Source organism: Mustela erminea, chromosome X (genome assembly GCF_009829155.1).
Source record: "Mustela erminea isolate mMusErm1 chromosome X, mMusErm1.Pri, whole genome shotgun sequence".
NCBI classification, from domain to species: domain Eukaryota; kingdom Metazoa; phylum Chordata; class Mammalia; order Carnivora; family Mustelidae; genus Mustela; species Mustela erminea.
Window position 1 is genome coordinate 91,140,064 of NC_045635.1, and position 22,328 is coordinate 91,162,391.

At 39.9% G+C, this 22,328-nt stretch overlaps 1 protein-coding gene across 1 annotated transcript in view; it reads right to left on the reverse strand.

The window, feature by feature from the left end:
• Positions 1–22,328, reverse strand: part of GUCY2F (guanylate cyclase 2F, retinal) — a 96,030-nt gene that overhangs the window by 69,863 nt on the left and 3,839 nt on the right. The window contains 5 exon segments of the mRNA XM_032329717.1: positions 2,634–2,661; positions 2,664–2,699; positions 4,072–4,144; positions 4,146–4,434; positions 16,269–16,554. Coding sequence (XP_032185608.1) covers positions 2,634–2,661; positions 2,664–2,699; positions 4,072–4,144; positions 4,146–4,434; positions 16,269–16,554 — 712 coding nt within the window.

Genomic DNA, 22,328 nt, shown 5'->3' on the forward strand with positions numbered 1-22,328 from the left:
CATAAGATACCTGGGAATAAACCTAACCAAAGAGGTAAAGGATCTGTACTCGAGGAACTACAGAACACTCATGAAAGAAATTGAAGAAGACACAAAAAGATGGAAGACCATTCCATGCTCTTGGATCGGAAGAATAAATATTGTTAAAATGTCTATACTCCCTAGAGCAATCTATACTTTTAATGCTATTCTGATCAAAATTCCACCGGTATTCTTCAAAGAGCTGGAGCAAATAATCCAAAAATTTGTATAGAATCAGAAGAGACCCCAAATCGCTAAGGAAATGTTGAAAAACAAAAATAAAACGGGGGGCATCACGTTACCTGATTTCAAGCTTTACTACAAAGCTGTGATCACCAAGACAGCATGGTACTGGCATAAAAACAGACACATAGACCAGTGTAACAGAGTAGAGAGCCCAGATATGGACCCTTAACTCTATGGTCAAATAATCTTCGACAAAACAGGAAAAAATATACAGTGGAAAAAAGACAGTCTCTTCAATAAATGGTGCTGGGAAAACTGGGCAGCTATATGTAGAAGAATGAAACTGGACCATTCTCTTACACCATACACAAAGATAAACTCAAAATGGATAAAAGACCTCAATGTGAGACAGGAATCCATCAGAATCCTAGAGGAGAACATAGGCAGTAATCTCTTCGATATCAGCCACAGCAACTTCTTTCAAGATATATCTCCAAAGGCAAAGGAAACAAAAGCGAAAATGAACATTTGGGACTTCATCAAAATCAAAAGCTTCTGCACAGCAAAGGAAACAGTCAAGAAAACAAAGAGGCAACTCACGGAATGGGAGAAGATATTTGCAAATGACAGTACAGACAAAAGGTTGATATCCAGGATCTATAAAGAACTCCTCAAACTCAACACACACAAAACAGACAATCATATCAAAAAATGGGCAGAATATATGAACAGACACTTCTCCAATGAAGACATACAAATGGCTATCCGACACATGAAAAAATGTTCATCATCACTAGCCATAAGGGAGATTCAAATTAAAACCACATTGAGATATCACCTTACACCAGTTAGAATGGCCAAAATTAGCAAGACAGGAAACAACATGTGTTGGAGGGGATGTGGAGAAAGGGGAACCCTCTTCCACTGTTGGTGGGAATGCAAGTTGGTGCAGCCTCTTTGGAGAACAGTGTGGAGATTCCTCAAGAAATTAAAAATAGAACTTCCCTATGAAATTCCCTATGAAAAATTCCCTATGCTATTTTACTACTGGGTATTTACCCCAAAGATACAGATGTCGTGAAAAGAAGGGCCATCTGTACCCCAATGTTTATAGCAGCAATGGCCACGGTCGCCAAACTGTGGAAAGAACCAAGATGCCCTTCAACGGACGAATGGATAAGGAAGATGTGGTTCATATACACTATGGAGTATTATGCCTCCATCAGAAAGGACGAATACCCAACTTTTGTAGCAACATGGACGGGACTGGAAGAGATTATGCTGAGTGAAATAAGTCAAGCAGAGAGAGTCAATTATCATATGGTTTCACTTATTTGTGGAGCATAACAAATAGCATGAAGGACATGGGGAGATAGAGAGGAGAAGGGAGTTGGGGGAAATTGGAAGGGGAGGTGAACCATGAGAGACTATGGACTCTGAAAACCAATCTGAGGGTTTTGAAGGGGCGGGGGGTGGGAGGTCGTGGTACCAGGTGGTGGGTATTATAGAGGGCACGGATTGCATGGAGCACTGGGTGTGGTGCAAAAATAATGAATACTATTATGCTGAAAATAAATAAAAAATAGATTTAAAAAATGCCAAGATTATGAAAAAGGAGCATCCTATTAAGCCATCTTCAGCCATGCCATTTATGCCCCGATCCTGAATTCATTCATCAGAGTAGTTGGTCACTTTTTATGGGATCTGAGGGAGAAAGACAAAGACATGTTGATAATGATGACGTTGATGATTAGCTAGGATAGCTTTTGTCCAAGGAAGAAGGACAGTGTGAATCCGGAGTATAATACACATGGCAAAAGGTATGAGTGTCAAAGTGAGGGTTCTGGGCTCCCAGCAATCAGTGGGAGAATCCCATGTGTTTGGGCAGGACGTAGGACTTTACCACTCAGAGTGCCTCCTCTGAGTCAGGTATTATTCTAGGTGTTTTACATACTTCAGTTTATTTAATAATCCTCACTACAATCCTGGGAACTAGGACCATATTCCCAACTGCTGGATTCTTGCCAAAGTCTGACTAATTCTTGGAACTGGTTAAAATATCCCAATTTTATTTTGTACTAGCCATACCGTTTGAGGAAAGAGGTGGGTAATGGAGACTGCCAGTGGAAAAGGGAGCACAGACAGGGAATACATGGACCCTAAAGTACTAGTTCTCTTATTTCACAATAATGGGGCAAGCCATATTTACTCACAGGCAACAGCACCGACAACACAGCTGAGGAAGTTATTCCTGGCATCGTGAAAACACTTCACTCAAAATGGGGCCAGTAGGGACAGTAAACCGCTATGGAAAACTGAAAATCAGTGGGTCATGTAATGAAAAAATCGTACTGAAACATGACTTCCTGGAAATAAATACTAACAAGGCTATTATGGCCTTTTATGTTTATATAAAAAAAATGTACCATATAGAGTAAGCAAATCCATTAATAGCAGGGCTATAAGCAAAGCAAGTCAGACCATCACACAAAGACATGGTCAATGCCTATAGAGAGCAAGAGGAAAAATGGCATTACCAGAGAGAAGCTGTAAATAAAGGGCACCATGAAGCAGCACCTCGTGCTTTCTGGTGAGTCTAAAATCAAGCCACATCTACCTAACTTAATTCCATTTTTCTACAGCACACTATGTCTTGTTGACTTTATGGACACAGAAAGCAATTTCACTGTTCTGAAATAAAACCACTCACCACTGTGACAATAACAAATCACATGAATTAAGGGTGACCCGGGTGTTGCTTTGGAGGAAAAAGTCCATGAATGGAAAATTTTGAGTACCTTAATTTAAGGTGGATCGCAATCGAATTTTTGAGAATAAATAGGTTATCTCACCTATGAAGGGTATTATGTCACCTTCATAAAATAAAAAAGACATTTTAAATGCATTATAGATGAAAAACATAGCACTTGTCCTTCAAGTGTGAGTCTGGTTTTGATAATTAGGGTTTCGCTGAGATGTAAATTACCCTCTAGGAAACCTAAACATTTGGATGGATTACTAAGATTTCAGAAGGAAATATATGATGACACTAACATCAGGGTAGTAGGGTATGTCACGCTCAAGCAAACTAGAAACTGAAGTCCATTTCAAACAGATGCATTTGGTTTTAGAAGGGTGTGGTGTACACTCACACAGGAATAATATGGATCCTTCCAAAGTTCCCCTCTGGCTCTTAGAGATTTGATGGAATTTCCACTCTTCCTCAAGCTAGAGGAGTTCCATCAGTCAATCTAACTGCAAGTATTTATTGGACACCAACTGTGTTGGTTGGCGGGAGGTGCACATAAGAATTATTAGCTATGGTACCTGCCCTCAAGGAGCGGTATGTTTGGGAGGGGGAGAGACAATCAATACACAAGAAACAATTGAAAAGCAATTTTGTGCTAAGCTGTGAGGTACAGTCTTTTAGTTCAGTGGGAGTTCAGAGAAGATAGAGTATAGAAATGATATCCTGATGCAAACTGACTGACAGGTTTTGTATACATCAAGGGAAGAAGGGGTGATCTTTCTAGCAGGGAAAATGATCACAGGTCATTGTCAACAATAGACTGAGGAAAAGATTTACAACTTCCTCTTCTTAGAGTAACCTCTCTGGAAGTGGGATCATTATGAAAATGAGTCGGGGTGGCTTTTAAATTGTAGATGATTTTCCAAGGCTGTAAAATAGCTCTCATCTTCATTATTTTAGAATAACTACCTGGAATGCCAAGATGTTTATCTCCCCGGAATGCAAATGACTGATTCTTTGAGTGTTCCAGTGTTAAAATACACCTTCCCTTAAATAGGTTCCCTTGTAACCCAAGCTGAGCCAAACTGACTACCAGTGATTTTTCTATTCCTTACCTCGACATATCTTCCCTTCTGCAAACCAGCATTGTGCATCTGCTTGAGGGGGCCTTCCACCAGGGAAGCAAATGGCGGGGAGGGGGGGTCGCTCCAAACCGCAGCAGCTCCATTTCCATTTCCACAGTGTAAGTACTATAGAGTTCCCATTCTTTCCAGTTGGTGTCCAGGATTACATATGCTGCAATTCCATTTCCATTTGAATCTGTCCTTATCAACTGGCTGAATCCATAGAACTGCGTGTTTCTGGAATGCTGAACCAGGCTGGCATTATTCATGGCTTGTGTGATAAAGTAAATTGAATTATAGATGGTTTCAAACAATGGTGAAATATATTTTTAAAAATTACAATTATCTTGAGCCCTGGTCGCCCTAGAGCAATCTCAGAGTGTATTCCAAGCCTGTGTTCATTATTATGGGCTGCACGTCTGAGTGGAGGAGAGCTATGAAGACCCAGAGGAAAAAAACAATTGTTTCTGAGGACTTGCTTGGTTTCTCCCCTGAATTTTTCTGTTTTTCTCCCCCAGGCCTTCACATCTTTAAATATATCAAATATGACAATTTTATGAGCAAACCAGTCATACACAATATATTTTTATGCTCCTAAGCTAAGAAAGTGATTTAGAGTTATAAAGGGCACTAAAAAAACAAGTATGGAATAGACAAGAGGCACGCAAAGGAGATTTACCAGGTTAATTACCAGTGCATTATGCATGATAAAATCATTTTGCTGGCACTACTAGAATGGAAGGTGAGTGTGTTAAGGCTGTAAATAATGTGTTTCCACAGTCCATGTCTGTGTCCTGTCTTAGTCCAAAATGGCTCTTCTCCTAGACATGCGCTCCCCAGAGAAAGTGAGTACTAGAATACAGTTTGAAACACACAACCACACACATATACATGTAAATGTGCATCGGTATGATACATACATAAACATACACATACAGTCCCCTAAAGACAGTGCCAAGTGTGGTAATGCATGGAGGATGTGGGTTTTAATCAACAAACCCTATATCCTGCTGGTGTCCGAAGAGGCAAAGCTTTGTTGAGAAGCCACCGTAAAGCAGTAAGGCTTCTACAATGGATAGCGTGACTCTGCCTGCCATACATTTAAAGTAAAAGCAATAGCATGTGGTGTACTATCCCTGACACACTGCTTAGTGACCTAGTAAATTTGATTTTGGAACAAACTTGTATCTATTCCAAAAAGGTAGGGAACGATCCCTCCCTCAATCCCTGCCCACCCCCACCACAGGCCATGGCTTCATGGTTTTCCATAACATTTCACCTCTAGAATGGAGTTCAAGAAAGCGATGGTCATGCCATTTTACCGAGCTTCAGAGAAAGCTGATACTTGCTACTTTGGTTTCACCAGGACTAGAAAGCTATCTTCCTCCTTCATCTGAATAAGAGGGTTTAAAATTGAATGGATCATTTTCGTGTTGGAAAGACAAGTCAAGATGCAGAGAATTATAGTAGCAGCTAGCAAGACAATGCCATGCCCTGTTGACAGAGCAGTGTGTTGTCAATTACCCAAGGAGTATCAAAAATACCAATGCCAAACCCAATGCAGACAAACAAAATGAGATGCTTTAGGTTTGGGATCTAGTAATCAGTATTCCTAAAGTGCCCCAGGCATTCTAATACACATACGTGGGTTAAAACAATACAGAAGAAGAAGACACAGTGGCCTGTGGTCTCTTCCTAATACCAGAATGTTCGGCAAATCATTTATACCCTCTCCCTGGGCTTCAGTTTCTTCCTCTCTAAAATGTCTAGAACCACAAATGTCTACAGTTGGAGATCATCGGGTCTAGTTCTCTATCTCTTTAGACAGGAAAGGGAGGCTCAGAGTAGTTCAATGATCTGTCAAGGTCACTGACTGGGGCATAAAATCAGGACTAGAACACAGGTTATCTATTCTTAGTTTAGCATTTTTGCTTGAAATAGGCATTACCTGAAGTCTTTTTTAGGTGCGAACTCATATGAAATTTCCCAACACTTAGTCTAGCACAAGGACCAAATTTAGCTTGCAGACATTTCCGTTTGGACTATATATATTATTTTTCCCTTTATCTCTCTGATCTTTTAACATGAGAACGTTAAACAGCTCAGTCCTTGGTCCTCTTTCCTAGCAACACTCACTCCATTGAGGATCTCCCCTGGTCTCATGGCTTTAAATACCACATTTATGCTATAAATCTCAGATTTATACTTCCAGCCCAGACTGCTAAATTCCAGACTCATAAGTCAACTACCTACTCTGATATCTTTACATGGACACTAGTTTTCAATGTACCCAAAATCAAGTTCCTGATTTTCACCTCAAATCTTCCTGCTTCCTCTATAATGATCTTCTCCATTTTTGTTAAGAGCAGCTCCATTCTTCCAATGGTTCAGGTGAAAAACGTTGCCCCAGATAACAGAGCTAACTAAGAGCAGGGCAGAAATCAACATTTCAGTTCCCTGAGTGTTTGTCTAGGGATGTCTTTCCACGGATTCGCCTTAACACACACTATAGAAGGAGGCATGGCGAACAGGTGCCATGTGCATCCACAATTAGTCACCTAACACACACTGAGGTCCCTAAAATCATTTTCACTAACTTTCCCTTTTGACTTTCTCAGATGCTCCATTTAATTGTCCTCAGGAATTTTGCGAGAGCCTGACTGTTTTCTGGGGCTTTGGTAGGTTATGACAATAAGTTAAGGCTGGAAGGTCGAGTATAAAATCAATACTAGTAAAACAAATGAGTGTAAGAAAAAAAAAAAAAAACCACAGGGCAGCAAGCCCCTGAAAGCAGAGAAAATGCTAGTATTCTGTTTTGAAAGGCACGGAGTCTTCTGGGAAAGAGACTGTATCTACCTACAGCCAAAAGCAAAGATTGAAACTATTAAAAAACAACACCCTCACCTTTGAGTTGACCCATCTCACAGGATTTTCAGCTAGTCAGGCTATGCTGCCTTCTGTGTTCTTGGAGTGACCCCTGCTAGAGCTGACTGACAGCAAATCTCCAAGACGACTGAAACCTGAAGCCTATTTTTCAGGATTCTCTAGCCTCCACCACATAGCACACCTGCCCACGTACGTGTGTGCACGCACACACACACACACACACACCTTACACATGTGCATGTGCATAAGTGCACACACATACACACACAGAGCCACGAAAATAGAGGGACCTGAAGCTAAAGGAAAGGGCGTAGCTGTAGCAATTCATAGCGTTCAGTTGCAAAAGAACTGTTGCAGGGCCCACTCTCACTGTGAGGGCCTGAATTTATGTCCCAGCTGGTTTGTGGTGCTGTTTCACCCACTGTGCCCTTCGATACCCTTCAATAGTGGAAATTGTCCCTTCCTGTAAGTCAAAGGCACACTCTATAACATTGGTCACAAAAGGTCTCCAGCTGCGGCTGCTGCAAATAATGAAAGAAGAGGTAGAAGATGGGATGAGGGAAAAAAGGCCGTCTCCACACCCTCTGTCCCTGCTTCTGACCACAACTCCAAAGAAGCACGATAGGATTGGCAGGAGTTTCTGTCAGGCGGATGACCTTGTTGACATCACACTCATGACTCAATCTATTAGTTTTGCCTGCTGCATGGACCTGAACCTGACTGAATGAATTATGAATAAATGATTGAGAATTGATTGTTTGTTATTCAGCAAATTTAGCTACTTCTACCCTAGGCTTCTTGGAGTTTGGTATCCAAGAAAACAAGGTCTGGGTCAGGAGCAGTGATTTTCAAATTTGTTCAATTTAATGGTTCATGCTGTTGTTAAGTTGACCATCATCAATTCCGACTTATTGTGCTCACAAGACACAAAACTGGCTTCCAAAACATTTTGTCCTTAGAAACATACACTGAAACACACCTGGGTCAGAAAGCATCATTTGAAGGACAAAATGGCAACACCACTTTTGAACAAAAAGCCAGGCATGTGCAGAGATCAAGAAACCAGATGGTAATCAAATTCCTCTTATTCAAGGTGGTACCTCCAACAATGCATGATCTCAACCCTTGAACTTAGCCAAAAGATGGCTAATAACCCAATCTATTTTATATGATACTCAGGAATATAATACCTTTATTTTTATAGAATGATTCCCTTATTGTTTTTATAGAATGATGTACAAAGTGTCGCCACTGTAAGCAGCAGGCAACCTTTCCTGACAAGTGTCTGGGGCGCCCCATCCTGGAATGCTTCAGCCCTAACCACGCCCCTGACAGGCACATATATTTAAGCTAATAGAAACCAGTGGGTTCCAGGAGCTTCAGGGGCCCCTGGGCTTGCTGTGAAATCCAGAGGATTTCCTTTGCTTAGGCAAATAAGGCCACATTTGGAAAAATTATCCCAAATGTGTGTTCTAGCAATATGCATTTGTAGCCAGTAGCATTTTCCTGAAAACAAGCATTAGGAAGACAGCAAAAGTAAAGGATATAGGTATGAAAACCTTACTTCAGAAGTCAAATTTTAAAGGTACAAAGTGATAATCCTTGCCCAATCATCCTGAGACTAAATTAGGAAGTTTGTCACTGGCTTCCTACCCCCCAATCCTTCCATTTTGATTCATTGTTCTCTCTCTCTTTTTTTAAAAAAAGATTTTATTTACTTATTTGAGACAGAGAGAAAGAGAGCAAGCATGAGTTGGGGAGAGAGGCAGAGGGAAAGGGAGGAGCAGACTCCCTGCTGAGCAGGGAGGTAGATCCTAGGACCCGGAGATCACGACCTGAGCTAAAGGCAAACTCCCAACCGACTGAGCCACCCAGGCACCCCTGATTTACTGTTCTCTTTTCATGGGTCCTCATAAAGTCCTAGTACTTCCTAGGTTAGAGGAAAACAATCTGAAAAACCCATTCAAATCAAAGTGTTAGTCGCTTAGCAATATTACATTGAATAAAGCATTGGACATGGGATACAGTGTAATTTATTATGTAGTTAAATGGTTCTGTTAGCAGATCAGTATTGGAATCCCTGCTCTGTCACTTGCCAGCAGCTGTATAACCTTGGAAAAGTTACCTTGAGCCTCAGTTTCATCATCCATGAAGTAGAGATAATAATACCTAATTTGTAGGCTTGATCTACAGATCTGATGAGAACATTCATGTTAATTACCAGGCACAGAGTAAGCACTGAGTACATGAGAGCTGCTATTATTTGTACTTCAGAAGAGGAACACAGAACTCTAATAATACCATCCTGGAAAAATAGTGATCAAGTACCTTATCCCAGTCTTGAATTTGTGACCAATAAGTAAAAACCCAATTTTATTTAATTCTATCTTAAGATTTTCCTTATTTGTAAGTAATCTCTACACCCAATATGAGGCCCAAACTCACAACCACGAGATCAAGAATTGCACACCCTACTAGCTGAGCCACCTTGGTGCCCCTAAAAGTCCCAATTTTAGACCCAATGTTCTTAGCACCCTAAAATGTAAAACCGTTCCCCTACATTGAGGAAAAGACCTTATTTCTATTTTGTTCTCCATGGTATCACCTGCAAAGTGCTGAGCCCATAATAATAATAAAAAGAACACTAATACCACTAATAATAAACATTTGTAAGGAGCTATTAGGTGCCAGGCAAGCCCTTTATGTGTATTAACTCATTTAATTCTCACAACAACTATATGAGGGAGGCACTATTATTACTCCCAACTTAATATAATGAAAAGAAGATACAGAGAGCTTAAGTAAATGTATAGCACTCTACCTTCAAAGCCCATGCTCTTAACCATGCTATATCTGAGCTAAATAAATATTTGCTAAATCAAGTAACTGCTAGATCCACCAATAACTTTTTTGTAACTTCTTTTTTTTCCTTCATGACTTCCTGATTGAAGATAGTGAGGTCAAGATTTTTTTTCCTCAATCTCCTCTTCCTCTCAAATATCGCTCTCAAACAAGGAGGACAAGGAACAGAAACACCAACCTTCCACACCATTCCCCCAAGGGGGATTGTTGGTAAGCAACTAGCAGATTTCCCCCCCTGAGAATCCTACAAAGGCGTAGGAATTAGAGGCACCAAGTACTGTAGAAGTTGGAGTGAGGCAGGACTTTAAAGGAAGGACAGCCCTTTGAATGTCCTTGTAAGGAGTGATTAGACATCTGCCATCCCCACCTTTATTAAGGAAAGCCAAACCCTGCTGGAAACAGGTTAAATTGATTCAGAACAGCTCTGGAGCTGGAACACATAATCCAAAGGAAGGTAAAAGTTAGGCAAGCCACAAAAAAGAGCTGAGCCAATTTCTCCGCTGGTTAACAAACACACAATGTACATGCACCTTCAAATCTGTCTCTTAGAGCTTCATTCTTTTCATTCAGGATCACCAGAGAATTAAGGAAATTAAGAATTAAGGAAACTTCCAAAATGAAATAGAAAGACCCAAACAAAGAAGCATGAAAAATTAGAAATGGAGAAAAACCCAGGCAGCAGAAAAGAATTTCAAAGAAAGTACAATGAATATTTTCTAAGAAATAAGATAAAATACCATATTTACAAAACGAAATCAGGATGCCATCAAAATAGAATAATCAAACAGCAAGAACCAACTCTTGGAAATTAACAATATTATAGGGAAAAAAATTAAAAATCAGTAAAAGAAGATGCAAAATTGAGAGGTTCTTTTAGGAAGAGTAATTTATAACAAAAATATGGATGATACAATAGAAACAATTAGACAATTAAAACATCAACCCAATCTTATAAACAACTAATCGTATTTTTAGAGAGAACAAAGACAATGTTGTCGAAGAAATTATCAAATAAACAATATACAAACATTTCCCAGGTAGAATGAGATTGAAAGACCCCACAATAGATACTGCATAATATATGTCAAGAACCCAGACATCATCATGAAATTTCCTAACATCAAGAATAAAGACAATCTTAAAAGCCTCTGGAAGAGATGGGGAGGAATGAAAAGAGGTTGCATTAAAGACTCAGGAATAACAATGGCATTGGAATTGTCAATGCCAATAATGGAAATAAGACAGAGTGCCATGTCTTCAGAGTGCTAAAGGAAAATGATTTTATTTGATGGTTGATTTTAAGTAATCTCTACACCCAACGTGGGGCTCAAACTTAAAAGCCCGAGATCAAAAGTCACATGCTCTTCCAACAGCCAGCCAGGTGCCTTAGGGAAAATGATTTTTTAACCTAGATGTTTATACTCAAACTATCAACCAAAAGTGAAGATAGAAGAATGACTTTCAGATATGCAAAATTTCGAAAATTCACCATCCCTGTAGCTTTCTCACTAGAAAGTGTGCTCCACCAAAACAAGAGTAAACTGGGGGAAAATAATGGGAGCCACAAGATTCATGCAAGAGTGGATTCAGCACAGAAAAAAAAGAGAAAAGGACCTTCCAGGGTAGTGAAAAAGGAGATCTTAGTATAACAGTTGTGCAGAAGCTTTAGAGAGCAATAAATTTAGATTGGAACAGGAGGACAGAGAGCTTCAGGAAAAACAAATGAAACTGATAAGGGATTTTTGCCATGTATAAAATTGTTCTGTGAAAATTCCACAGCTTTATCAGACAGTGTGGAAAGACTTCAAAATTCAAGTTAATGTAAACAAATTTTAAAATGAGACAATTGTTAACCCCAGTAAAAATCAAAAGTTACACACAGAATGAACTGTTACCGTAATATACCATATGGATCAGCAATCAATGATATTTAGATAGGTATAATACAAAAAATACCAAATATGAATTTAACTAAAAATTGTGGCATACCTATATTGAAGGTTTGAAGGAACATAAGGAAGTATATAAGAGCTAAAAATCCTCAACTGTAATAGAAAGTCAACAAATAATGTCTAAAATTGATTAATCAAGGAGTGCCAGCATGGCTCAGTCCCTTAAGCATCCAACTCTTGAATTTAGCTCAGGTCATGCATGAATAATCTCACAGTTGTGAGATGGAGCCCTGTGTCAGGCTCCACGCTGGGAGTGGAGTCTGCTTAAGATTCTCTTTCTCCATGGGGTGTCTGGGTGGCACAGCTTGTTAAGCAACCAACTCCTGGTTTCAGCTCAGGCCCAGAACTCAGACACATGAGATTAAGCCCTGCATCAGGCTTGGTGCTCAGCACAGTCTGCTTAAGATTCTCTCTCCTTCTGCCCCTCCCCCCAGACTCTTGCTCTCTCTTTCTTTCACTCTCAAATAAATAATCTTTAAAAATACACAAAGGACTCTCCTTCTCCCTCTACCCCTCCTCCCCCTCTCCTTCTCTCTCTCTCTCTCAATAATAAATAAATAAATAAATGATTAATTGATTAATCAAGAGATAACCGAGAGAGAGTAAATACCAGAATAAAAAGCAAAAGAGACAAGAAAGTGGTTGCTTCTGATGAAAGGTGGGAGGGAGGCCTAGGAACTGCTTCGTAGTTGACACAAACTTTTTAGCATTTCTTAACCATTAAAACTATGTGTGCATATCACTTTGACAGTCTTCGGTTTTACTTTTTAAAGAATAGCATAAATTAAAAGAGATTGCAAATGCTGCTCTGGGCAATATAGCCCCTCTAGGAAATTTTAACTCCACTAGAAGTTATTGGGCAAGAAAGAAATATGGCCATGTTTTTCATATGTTTGTTCATTGACTTACTGTCCCTCTCACAGGAATTTATACCCCAAAAGATCAGGAACAAGAGATGTGATAGGATGGGGCACCTGGGTGGCTCAGTGGGTTAAAGCCTCTGCCTTCAGCCCGGGTCATGATCCCAGGGTCCTGGGATCGAGCCCCACATTGGGCTCTCTGCTCAGCGGGGAGCCTGCTTCCCTTCCTCTCTCTCTGCCTACCTCTTTGCCTACTTGTGATCTCTGTCAAATAGATAAATAAAATCTTTTTTTAAAAAAAGAGATGTGCTAGAAAACCTTTGAGTCTATAAGGAGGAAAATAGCTCTTACTTGTATCATTTACCAATTTCTGTGGTGTAAATACTCCCGATGACTGGTTTCTAGCTAACAACATTATGCCATTGGACACAGAATTGGGAAAAAGTGCACACCATCAGCTTTTGAAAAAAAGTTCCAACACACCACTGACAAAAATCTTGTCTTGTTAACTGTTCTATCTGGTGTTCCACACAATGCATGGCGCATGGCAGGTGCTCAGCAAATAATTATTGATCTGTTGACTTAACAGGGCAAAAACAGCAGGAGTCCAGGGACAAACAAACAATGCACTACATCTTTTGATCTAAGAAAATATCATTTGGAATTCTGAAAGCAAAATAATTTTGAAAGCTAAAACTATTGAGCAATTTTCTGCTAGGAATTAGAAAACTTCAAGAGTAGGGAGCTGAAATCAGATTCAAACTTAGATGGTAAGTATAAGGCCATTCTGGCCCCATGGAAGAAAAAGTAGAAAGGAAGGAAACTGTGATCCAGACATTCTGCTAGTTACCTTACACATGTTTGTTTAATCTTTGCAATAATCCTAGAAGATGCAGATAACTAACCCATTTTACAGATGAGAACACTGAGACTCAAAAAAGTGGAAGTAATTTGCCCAAGGACACACAGCTAGTAAGAGTGAAACCCTGGTACTTAAACCCAAGTGTGTCTAACTCTTTATCATATGCTCTTTCTCCTATGCCAGCTGCCTTCAAAAATTTAGCAAAATAATTTAGGCAAAAGAAGGTTTTGTTTAGCAGAAATCCGAAGATAACTGTCTCATCCTTCTCTTAGTCTTTGGTTAGGAGGGTATACCCTAGGAATCTGCAAAGAGGGGGAGGAAATGCATCCAAACAAGCTGTTTTATAAGATCTAGATCCTTTGCTTTAACCCTCTCTATTTTCTTGTCTAAAGCAGGGTACATGCTGCCTAGCAACGAAGATAGTGGTGTCTTTTCTTTTCTTGCCTTAATTACCTTATGTTTTCCACAAGGTATTGTGGTATAATAAGGTGTAATATTTGGATCAAATATTACAAGTAGTAGGTCTGAATTTTTTATATAAAATACCTGTTCATATATATGCATGTACAATACACACACACACACACACACACACACACACACACCCCTTTCTCCTTCCCTCATTTCATGGTTAAAGTAAAAAGACTTAGTCTGTATCGATGTGGCTGTATCATTGGCTAAAAAATACAAAAATTCACCATCTCTTTGCTTGCCTGTAAATAACACCAAACAACTGGTTTGAGCAACCATTCTTAGGAATCTGAGGGATTCTTGCAACTCATGACCAAACTGACCACTTGTTTTTAAACATCTGTGTGTCTCCTAAAAGAAAGATTTATTATAAACATCTCAGTAGCAATAAAGTTCAAAATCTGCCCTGTTAATATTTCTGCTGGTCACCTTTTTTTTTATTAGAACAAGAATCAGCAAAATCTTTGTTATCAATGCTTAAACTAAACCTAAGTTTTATCTGAATTATTTGTTCAGAGGCAGAAGCAGTCCACGGGATAAAGAAATAAATGGTGGATATAAAAAAGAATATCATTGAGAATGTGAGTGTTAGGCACAATCAGCTGCCTCCCTGACAGCCTTCTTCCCTGCTAACAGAATCTCAAATCTGTTCACATTTTTCCAGCAGCCATAGGGTTAACCATGATAGTTTTGTTCCTCTTCCTAAATGATTGATTTTGGTATGTATATGAGACATGAATGTGATCAAGAAAGTGTGGAGAAAAGTCTGCCTGAGGAGCTTCTGGGAAAAATTTCCTCACTCTTAAAAAAAGACACAAGAAAAGTTCATTGCCCATTTTTATCTGGAGGCAGTTCCACCTATAATATGTAATGTCTGGAACTGTGGCAGCCATCATGGGACCATAAGACCAACCAAATAACGATGGCAAGATAGCATGCTATGGCTTGTAAAATGGAAAGATGAGTCAAGCATGGTTCATTGATAACATCGTTGGGCTGATGAATAACGGACCCTTGAGCTCCCCATACCTTCAAATTTTGAAAAGAAAAATCACCTGGGCCATTCTGTGTTGAACAGTCTGTTACTTACAGCCAGAAGCATTATAACTGATACACTATGCTAGCAAATGCTAGAACTTTTAATTCTACTCATGTGTTATTCTAAATACTTCTCAAAGTGACTGCCTTCTACATGTAGCCTCCAACCTACAAAAACCACCTCTTTATTTTTTTCAAATCTAACTGGTATCTTTGGCCTTCCCACCTTCTTCCCATATTCCTTGTCTTTTTTGGATGTTTCCTCTTTGTTTTTGTCTTTGCTCTCCATTCCTTTCTCTGCTTTGTTCCCCTCCCTACTCCTTTACCTTCCTCAGGCCCTTTAGTGTCTATAATTTGAATCTGAAATGTGTTTATACATATATTCATTTATACACATGTAAATGTCACATCTTACATATTAGAAGGGAGGAATGCTTCCCCATTCCAAACTATTCCTTTCATACAGAAATAACCCTACTAGCAAAAAACATCTGACCTCTCCTCACCTCCTTACTCATTCCCTCCCACAAAAGAGGAGTGTTCTAACCTAACTGGTTAATTTGGAAGGAGAACTAAGGAAATACAGCCCAGTCCCTCCCAACTTCTTTCTCTTGGGAGCCATCGACCTATAGGATGCACACACTCCACTATGCTCCTCCAGGCTGTACATTTTACAAAAGACACGCCATTGTGGTGCTGGAATATGGTGGTCCTGCAATGTTGTTTACTAGGTAGGGAAGTCTGGGTAATCCTCAGATTCAGTACTGGGAAGCTCAAATGCTTACAAACAGAAGCCATATTCTCTAATACCAGTTTTATCAATAATAAAATTAATATGGTCTTATACACCAGCTCTCTATGATTTTGAATAGATTTAGAACTATTCAAACCAGCTGAACTTGGGTCAGACATAAGAATTCTCTAGCTCCCTTGAATAGCACTAGTATATTATAAAACTTTGTTTCCCTCTTCTTAAATTTTTAAAATTTATTTTACTTATTCTTCACAGCTGCATGCTGTCATTATGGGCAGCTTGATAATTTTAAAAAAAAAAAAAAACTTCAACAATGTGTCTTTGTTTTACAAATGTTTCCTGCAAAAAAAAAGGTGTTTTTAATTTGTGCGTGGTTGCCTCTTCTTGATTGGGTTGCCTATGCAATAGAAGCTTTTCACAGGAACAATATTGACCTTCTTGTTGTTTGAGGGTCTCCACTTATGATAACTTGTAAATCTGCACTTACCTGACCTAACTCCAACTTCTCAGGAATTTCATGTATAGCTGCTGCCTCAGTATAGGCTTGATAGAAGGTTTTTTCTTGGGACTCCACTGTAATGGTCAACACAGCATCATAGGCTTCCCGGAGTTTCGGGTTTTTCCTCAGGACCTGGTAGGGGGTATGCTTATAAAGTAAACTGTAGAGCAGAGCATCATAGGGAACAAAGACGTAGTTTCCATCAGTCATTTTCACATCATGAGCCCATTCCAAGAGATGCATCTGAGTCTCTCCCCCAATCAAGGCCGAATGCACATGCATGATGATTACTGAAGCCAATAAAGCAGGAGGGTTATGGCAGTAATATGTTAGTAAAATAGAATTCCAAAAACCACAGATCGGGAAAAATAAATAGATGTGTTATAACCAACTGGTAAATGATTTTTATCTGACGCCTCTGAGATGATCAAGATGTTGAAGCACTGAGCTAAGGCTGAGGTGTGCTCAGGACCCTGGATTCGGCAAAGGGATGACACAGATATGACTACAGCCTCCAGAGCCAATACTAGACAGGAATAAGAATAAATTTAGCTAATGGGAGGTAGCATAATGAAGAGGTTTTGGGATTGGAAGATTCAGGTTTATATCTTAACATCACTAGTCATTGTTAGCTGTATACCCTTAGCTTACCTCTCTCTGCCTCACTTATAAAATGGAGATCATAAATATGTACTTCATAGGGTGGTAGTGTTGATTGAAGGAGCAATTCGTATAATGGGCTAAGTGCATAACACTAAAAAAATAGTACCTAAGAATTAAGAAGGCTAAAGGGTGAAGATGGGGGATATTCTCAGAAACACCACTGATACTTATGGCCCTGCTCCTGCAAACATACATTCCAGTAGATTTTGCACAACTGTTCCCACCCTTAGCATGGCCATTATAGACAATGAATGGCACTAGCTCACACTCACCTCTAAATGCTAATAATATTATCAGTGATATATTCAACTTTTAAAAATCTAACTTCCCTGTAATTGGAATTACTTTGCTCTCTAATTCCTCCTAGACTTACGAAAACTATGTTTGGCAAGGCTATGCTAGAATAGAGTGGATTAGAGGAGGCCACGGTTGAAGAATGGCAGCAAGATCATGAGACTGAAAGTCTTCTATCCAATTTCGCCCTTGGTATGCTAAATGAGTTTAGTTTAAGCCCACTTGTGCTTCAGTGCCCACATCTTTAAAATGCAGATTCCAAAGCATTTCACAGGTACATTGACTAGTTTAATTAGATAATGACTGGCAAGTATTCTAGCTCCTGGAAGAAAGGCAAAGGTCCTATTGATATTGGTAAATATTAATTATACGTGCTTTCACGGAACCTTTAACCTCAGGAAATGAGTATGCTTAACTGCGTTCAATGACTGGTCTTTGGCATTTACATATTTCTTCCTCTATTTCCAAAAACTTTTTTACACTCGTTAAATAACCCCCAGAAACTTTCCCCTTTGACCTAGAGCTGCTAATTTCAGTTTTTTAAGGTGTAACTAGCAAGTTATGATGATGATTTAAATCACACACACACACACACACACACACACACACAGTGTAACTTTCAGTTTTCAAATGGCCATTAGTTCCTTCAATATAATTGTCCTAAAAGGGTCTATGTGTATTCTGATCCTTAAATCTTCCTTCAAATATTCTGGGATATCTTTGGAGCTAATTCATGAGCCACTCAAGGAGTTCAAACTCCTTTGTTCATAATTACACATTGCATAATGGGAAAATGGAGTGCCAGAGAGGTTTGACGAGGCAAAAGCTGGATTTAGAAGGAAAAACTAGAATCAAATTTGGTTGCACCACTAAACATGAATCATTTGGTCCAACTAGTCCAGTAACAGGTCCACTGAGGGAGAGAAATGAGTTAAGTCAGCTGTTTCAGGTAGTTGGCCAGTTTGTCCACCAGGATCCTTAGCAAGCAAGTCAGTATTGGCATCTCTCATCAACAAAAACAGAGATTAGGTGATTTGACCAAGATTACCCAACAGAGATAAAATTTTATTTACTATATTTCAAGGATATTAAAATTACTTCACTAGATGGAACGTTAAATGGAATTGTGTTGGTTGAAACACAGCAAATACTTTAACATACACTCTGTGTAGTGGGTGCCATGGTGTACCACCCAACTGCACCCTTCACAACTGACACACTCATTCTCCTAGCTGCTGGGGGTGGGGCTGTGTCAGGAGATGATAGCTAATACCTCTCAGAGAGAGCCACCTCTCAGAGAGAGCCACCTCTCACAAGGTCACATCCCCTCAGAAGTGTGTTGGATCTGGCTGGTACTAGTTTAGAATAGCCTGTGGTTAAATTTTCAGGGATTCTGTGCACCAGTCAGTGTCAGACTGGTAGCTCGAAATTGGACATGGTGGTAGTGATTATGGAAATAACTCTATGAAAATCGGCAAACATTATAAATCAGGGCAATCTTCCCCCCTGACGAGCCAGCTATTCAACAATCGTTATCACATTGTACCCCTTTCTCAACATCTGCATGTACCCAATGACTGGTCAAGGACTGTGTCTTATTTATCTCTGTATCCTGGTACATCTTATGCACCCAATGAACACTGTTTAAACGAATGCCTGAAAAATCAGAGGCTGTACACTTGGGTATCTTTTGTGGGTTCCTTGAGATGTAAGGCATGGGCATATCTGGATTGTTAGCATGGAGGAACAAGTTGAAGTGATATTTACCTGGCAGGTAAATTCTACCATACTTGTCCTTGATGCTTAGTGTCATTAATTATGCTCAAGACCTTACTCTCGACCTTAATCTCTCCTTGTAATTTTTCTTTCATGGGCCCACACTAAGGATATCTTAGACAAAGAGTCAGAATTCTTATAACTGGAAAGACTCTTTGAGACCTACTAGTTCCTTTCATTCCCCTCATTATTTTACAAATGAGAAAACAAAGCCTTGGAGAGGGTATGATGTCAGTCTCCTCCATTTTTTACATGGCAAGATCTTGCCATTGAACATGACTGAAATAGAAAGCATAAATACTGAATTAAAACAACAGCATCTTAATTTAATAGATTGAGTGCTTTGTGAACAGGGATTTGTGGGTGCGTCTGTTCTACATGATGATTTTACTAAATAGCATTATTATCTCAAAATTACATTCATTAAAATGGGATTTTACCTGTAAGCTGTCGTCAGGCAAGGATTAGTGGACAGAAACCTTAAATCCTTGACAAGGCCTGGGTCAACGGATGATCACTGAATAATACTAATTTGTAAGTTTCCATCCTGCTTGTTAACAGTCAGCCACTCTATAGCCAAAACAAGGATCCGGAGATACATCTTGCTGAGATCCCAGCTCACCATGATATGATACTAGCACTTTCTCTGTGCTTCCTGAGCCCCACTCAAAACATCAGCAACTATGTCTTCATACTGTGGTACCTACTAGGGCAGGCTCTCCAGGACCTTTTCTTTCACCCTCAACACTAGCAGCAAGAAACATCATGAAACTCCAGGAGAAGTTCATTACTAAGTCACTCTACTCCTACTTTTTATCTTCTATTGAAATATTCTGTCTGATAGTTCCTTCAGATGGAGGAACTGTGTTTCTCAGAAGGCAAAGTTCACTTTTTTATTTTTTACAGATTACTGGCTATAGAGTCCTTAGTGGAGGAAAACGGGCCCAGTCTCACACTTAAGTTCTTAGTCCTTACGAGTTGTATTCATACAGTGAGCCCACAGTATTGTTCCCAAGCCCAGAAAGCACCCCTCACCCCGCATTCTAGTGTTCTTTATCTTCACTTTAACCGTTCTGCAACATCCCCTATCACTGGTGTGTGTGTATGTATGTGTGTGTGTATCACTATATATTTTAATCTATTTCATTTTAACAAATGTTGGGGGGAGTACACAAGCCAGAGGAAGGGGAGCATGCTCTGTGATTTATCCCAAGTCTCACATTCCCCCAGGGTTCAACCATCTGACCACACTGTGAAACAAGTACACCCGGACCGTCTTCCTGTCAGCTTTCTTCCATGCAGTCTATAAAATGGATGCATAAGAAGAAGGTGGGAGGCTCTGGAATCAGCCTGCTTCCCAGATCCACCCCCCACTGTGATTGGGCGCAGGCAGCCTTCAGAGCACAATTTAAGAACAGGGCACTGGGCAATGTATAACTGTTTCTATCAGCTAAGGACACCCTCTGGACACCCGCCCCCCTGGACACACACATTTTTGCCTTTAAGTCCAGAGACCACCACTTACTTACCTGCCACCCATGTTGAACCCATACAAGTAGCTCAGCATGATGTCAGACACACATTACATTTAAGGGCCATTCCACCTACACCAGGTCCTGTTTTCTTATACCCAATATAACTGGTATTCCAAGTGCATTTATTGCTTTCACATCGCGGCCCAGCTTGAGATAAGTTTTTAATATTTCTCCACACCTTGCAACATATGTTTTCTTCAACTTTTTAAAAACTGCTATCTAGGTATGGCCTCTTAAATGTTGAAAGCTTAGATGCTGGGTACTTCTACAGAAACTTCCTTGTGTGCTGGGTCTCCAATAATTTTATCATTGCTGATATCAGACCCATTCATGACAGCTGGTTGTCTTTCACCATTTACCTTTACGTAGGCTTATCCCTACCAAATCCTATACAAAATGCCCTATCAACACGAAGGCTCTTAGCCACGGTATTATCAATATCACTGTTGTTATGACTATAGGAAAATAAGGCCAACACTGGCTACCTTGAGGCACTTAAAAGAATTTCGTCAGTGGGCCCAACAATTAAGAAAGAATAACGGAGGGGCACCTGGGTGGCTCAGTGGGTTAAGCCGCTGCTTTCGGCTCAGGTCATGATCTCAGGGTCCTGGGATCGAGCCCCGCATTGGGCTCTCTGCTCAGCAGGGAGCCTGCTTCCCTCTCTCTGCCTGCCTCTCTGTCTACTTGTGATCTCTCTCTGTCAAATAAATAAAATCTTTAAAAAGAAAGAAAGAAAGAAAGAATAATGGAAGAACTGAATTATACAACCTACGTGGCACACATGGTCTCAAGTGAATATGCTTTGGGGACATACCTCAGGTAGACAGGAGGCAGTAGAGTGTAAGTCTTTCATCAGACCAGTTGTTCTCAAAGAGTGATCCCTGGACCAGCAGCACGGGCACCACTATGAACTGGTTAAAAATGCAAATTCTGGGGCCCTTCCCCAGCCTTTCTTTCTCTTTCTGAACCAGAAACTCTGGAGAGGGAACCCCGAAATCTGTGTTTTAACAAGCCCTCCAGGGTATCCTGGTAAACACCAAGGTTTGAGAGGCGCTGTTTTAGAGCAACCTGAGTACATAGCCTGGCTTTCCCATTCACAAGCTGTGTGACATTGGCAAGTTATTTAACCTCTTTTGGCCTCTGAAATCTTATCCATAAAGTGTGTTAAATAATAATTAACCTTATTAGTTAGTGATGTTGCAAGAACTGAATGAGATGGTCTGTACAAAACCCTTGCAAGGGGCTCCTGGGTGGCTCAGTGGGTTAAAGCCTCTGCCTTTGGTTCAGGTCATGATCTCAGGGTCCTGGGATCAAGACACACATAGGGCTCTCTGCTCGGCGGGGAGCCTGCTTCCTCCTCTCTCTCTGCCTGCCTCTCTGCCTACTTGTGATCTCTGTTTGTCAAATAAATAAATAAAATCTTAAAAAAAAAAACCCTTGCAAAATGAAATGACTAGCACACAATAAACCCTCGGATAATATTAGCTATTACCAAAGTTGCTATTATTTCTTTGGTTTTTTTTCTTTTTTAATGTACAGTAATCTTCAATAGATGGGAAAAGGTTAGCCGGCAATAACATAGTAATAAGGTTTTCAATTTTGTACAAACAAGAGAAGACCATTCTGTGTCCTATTTTCTAAATATCCTATTGTAATGAAGAAGTCCCAATTTTAAAGAATTTAAAGGCATCCCCAATGGTTCAACAACCTGGTTAGTCCAAATGGAAAGGATTTCACAATCAGCCAAGCATTGATAGGAAAAAGATGAGGAGAGGAGGGTTTGAAAAGTTCTCCAA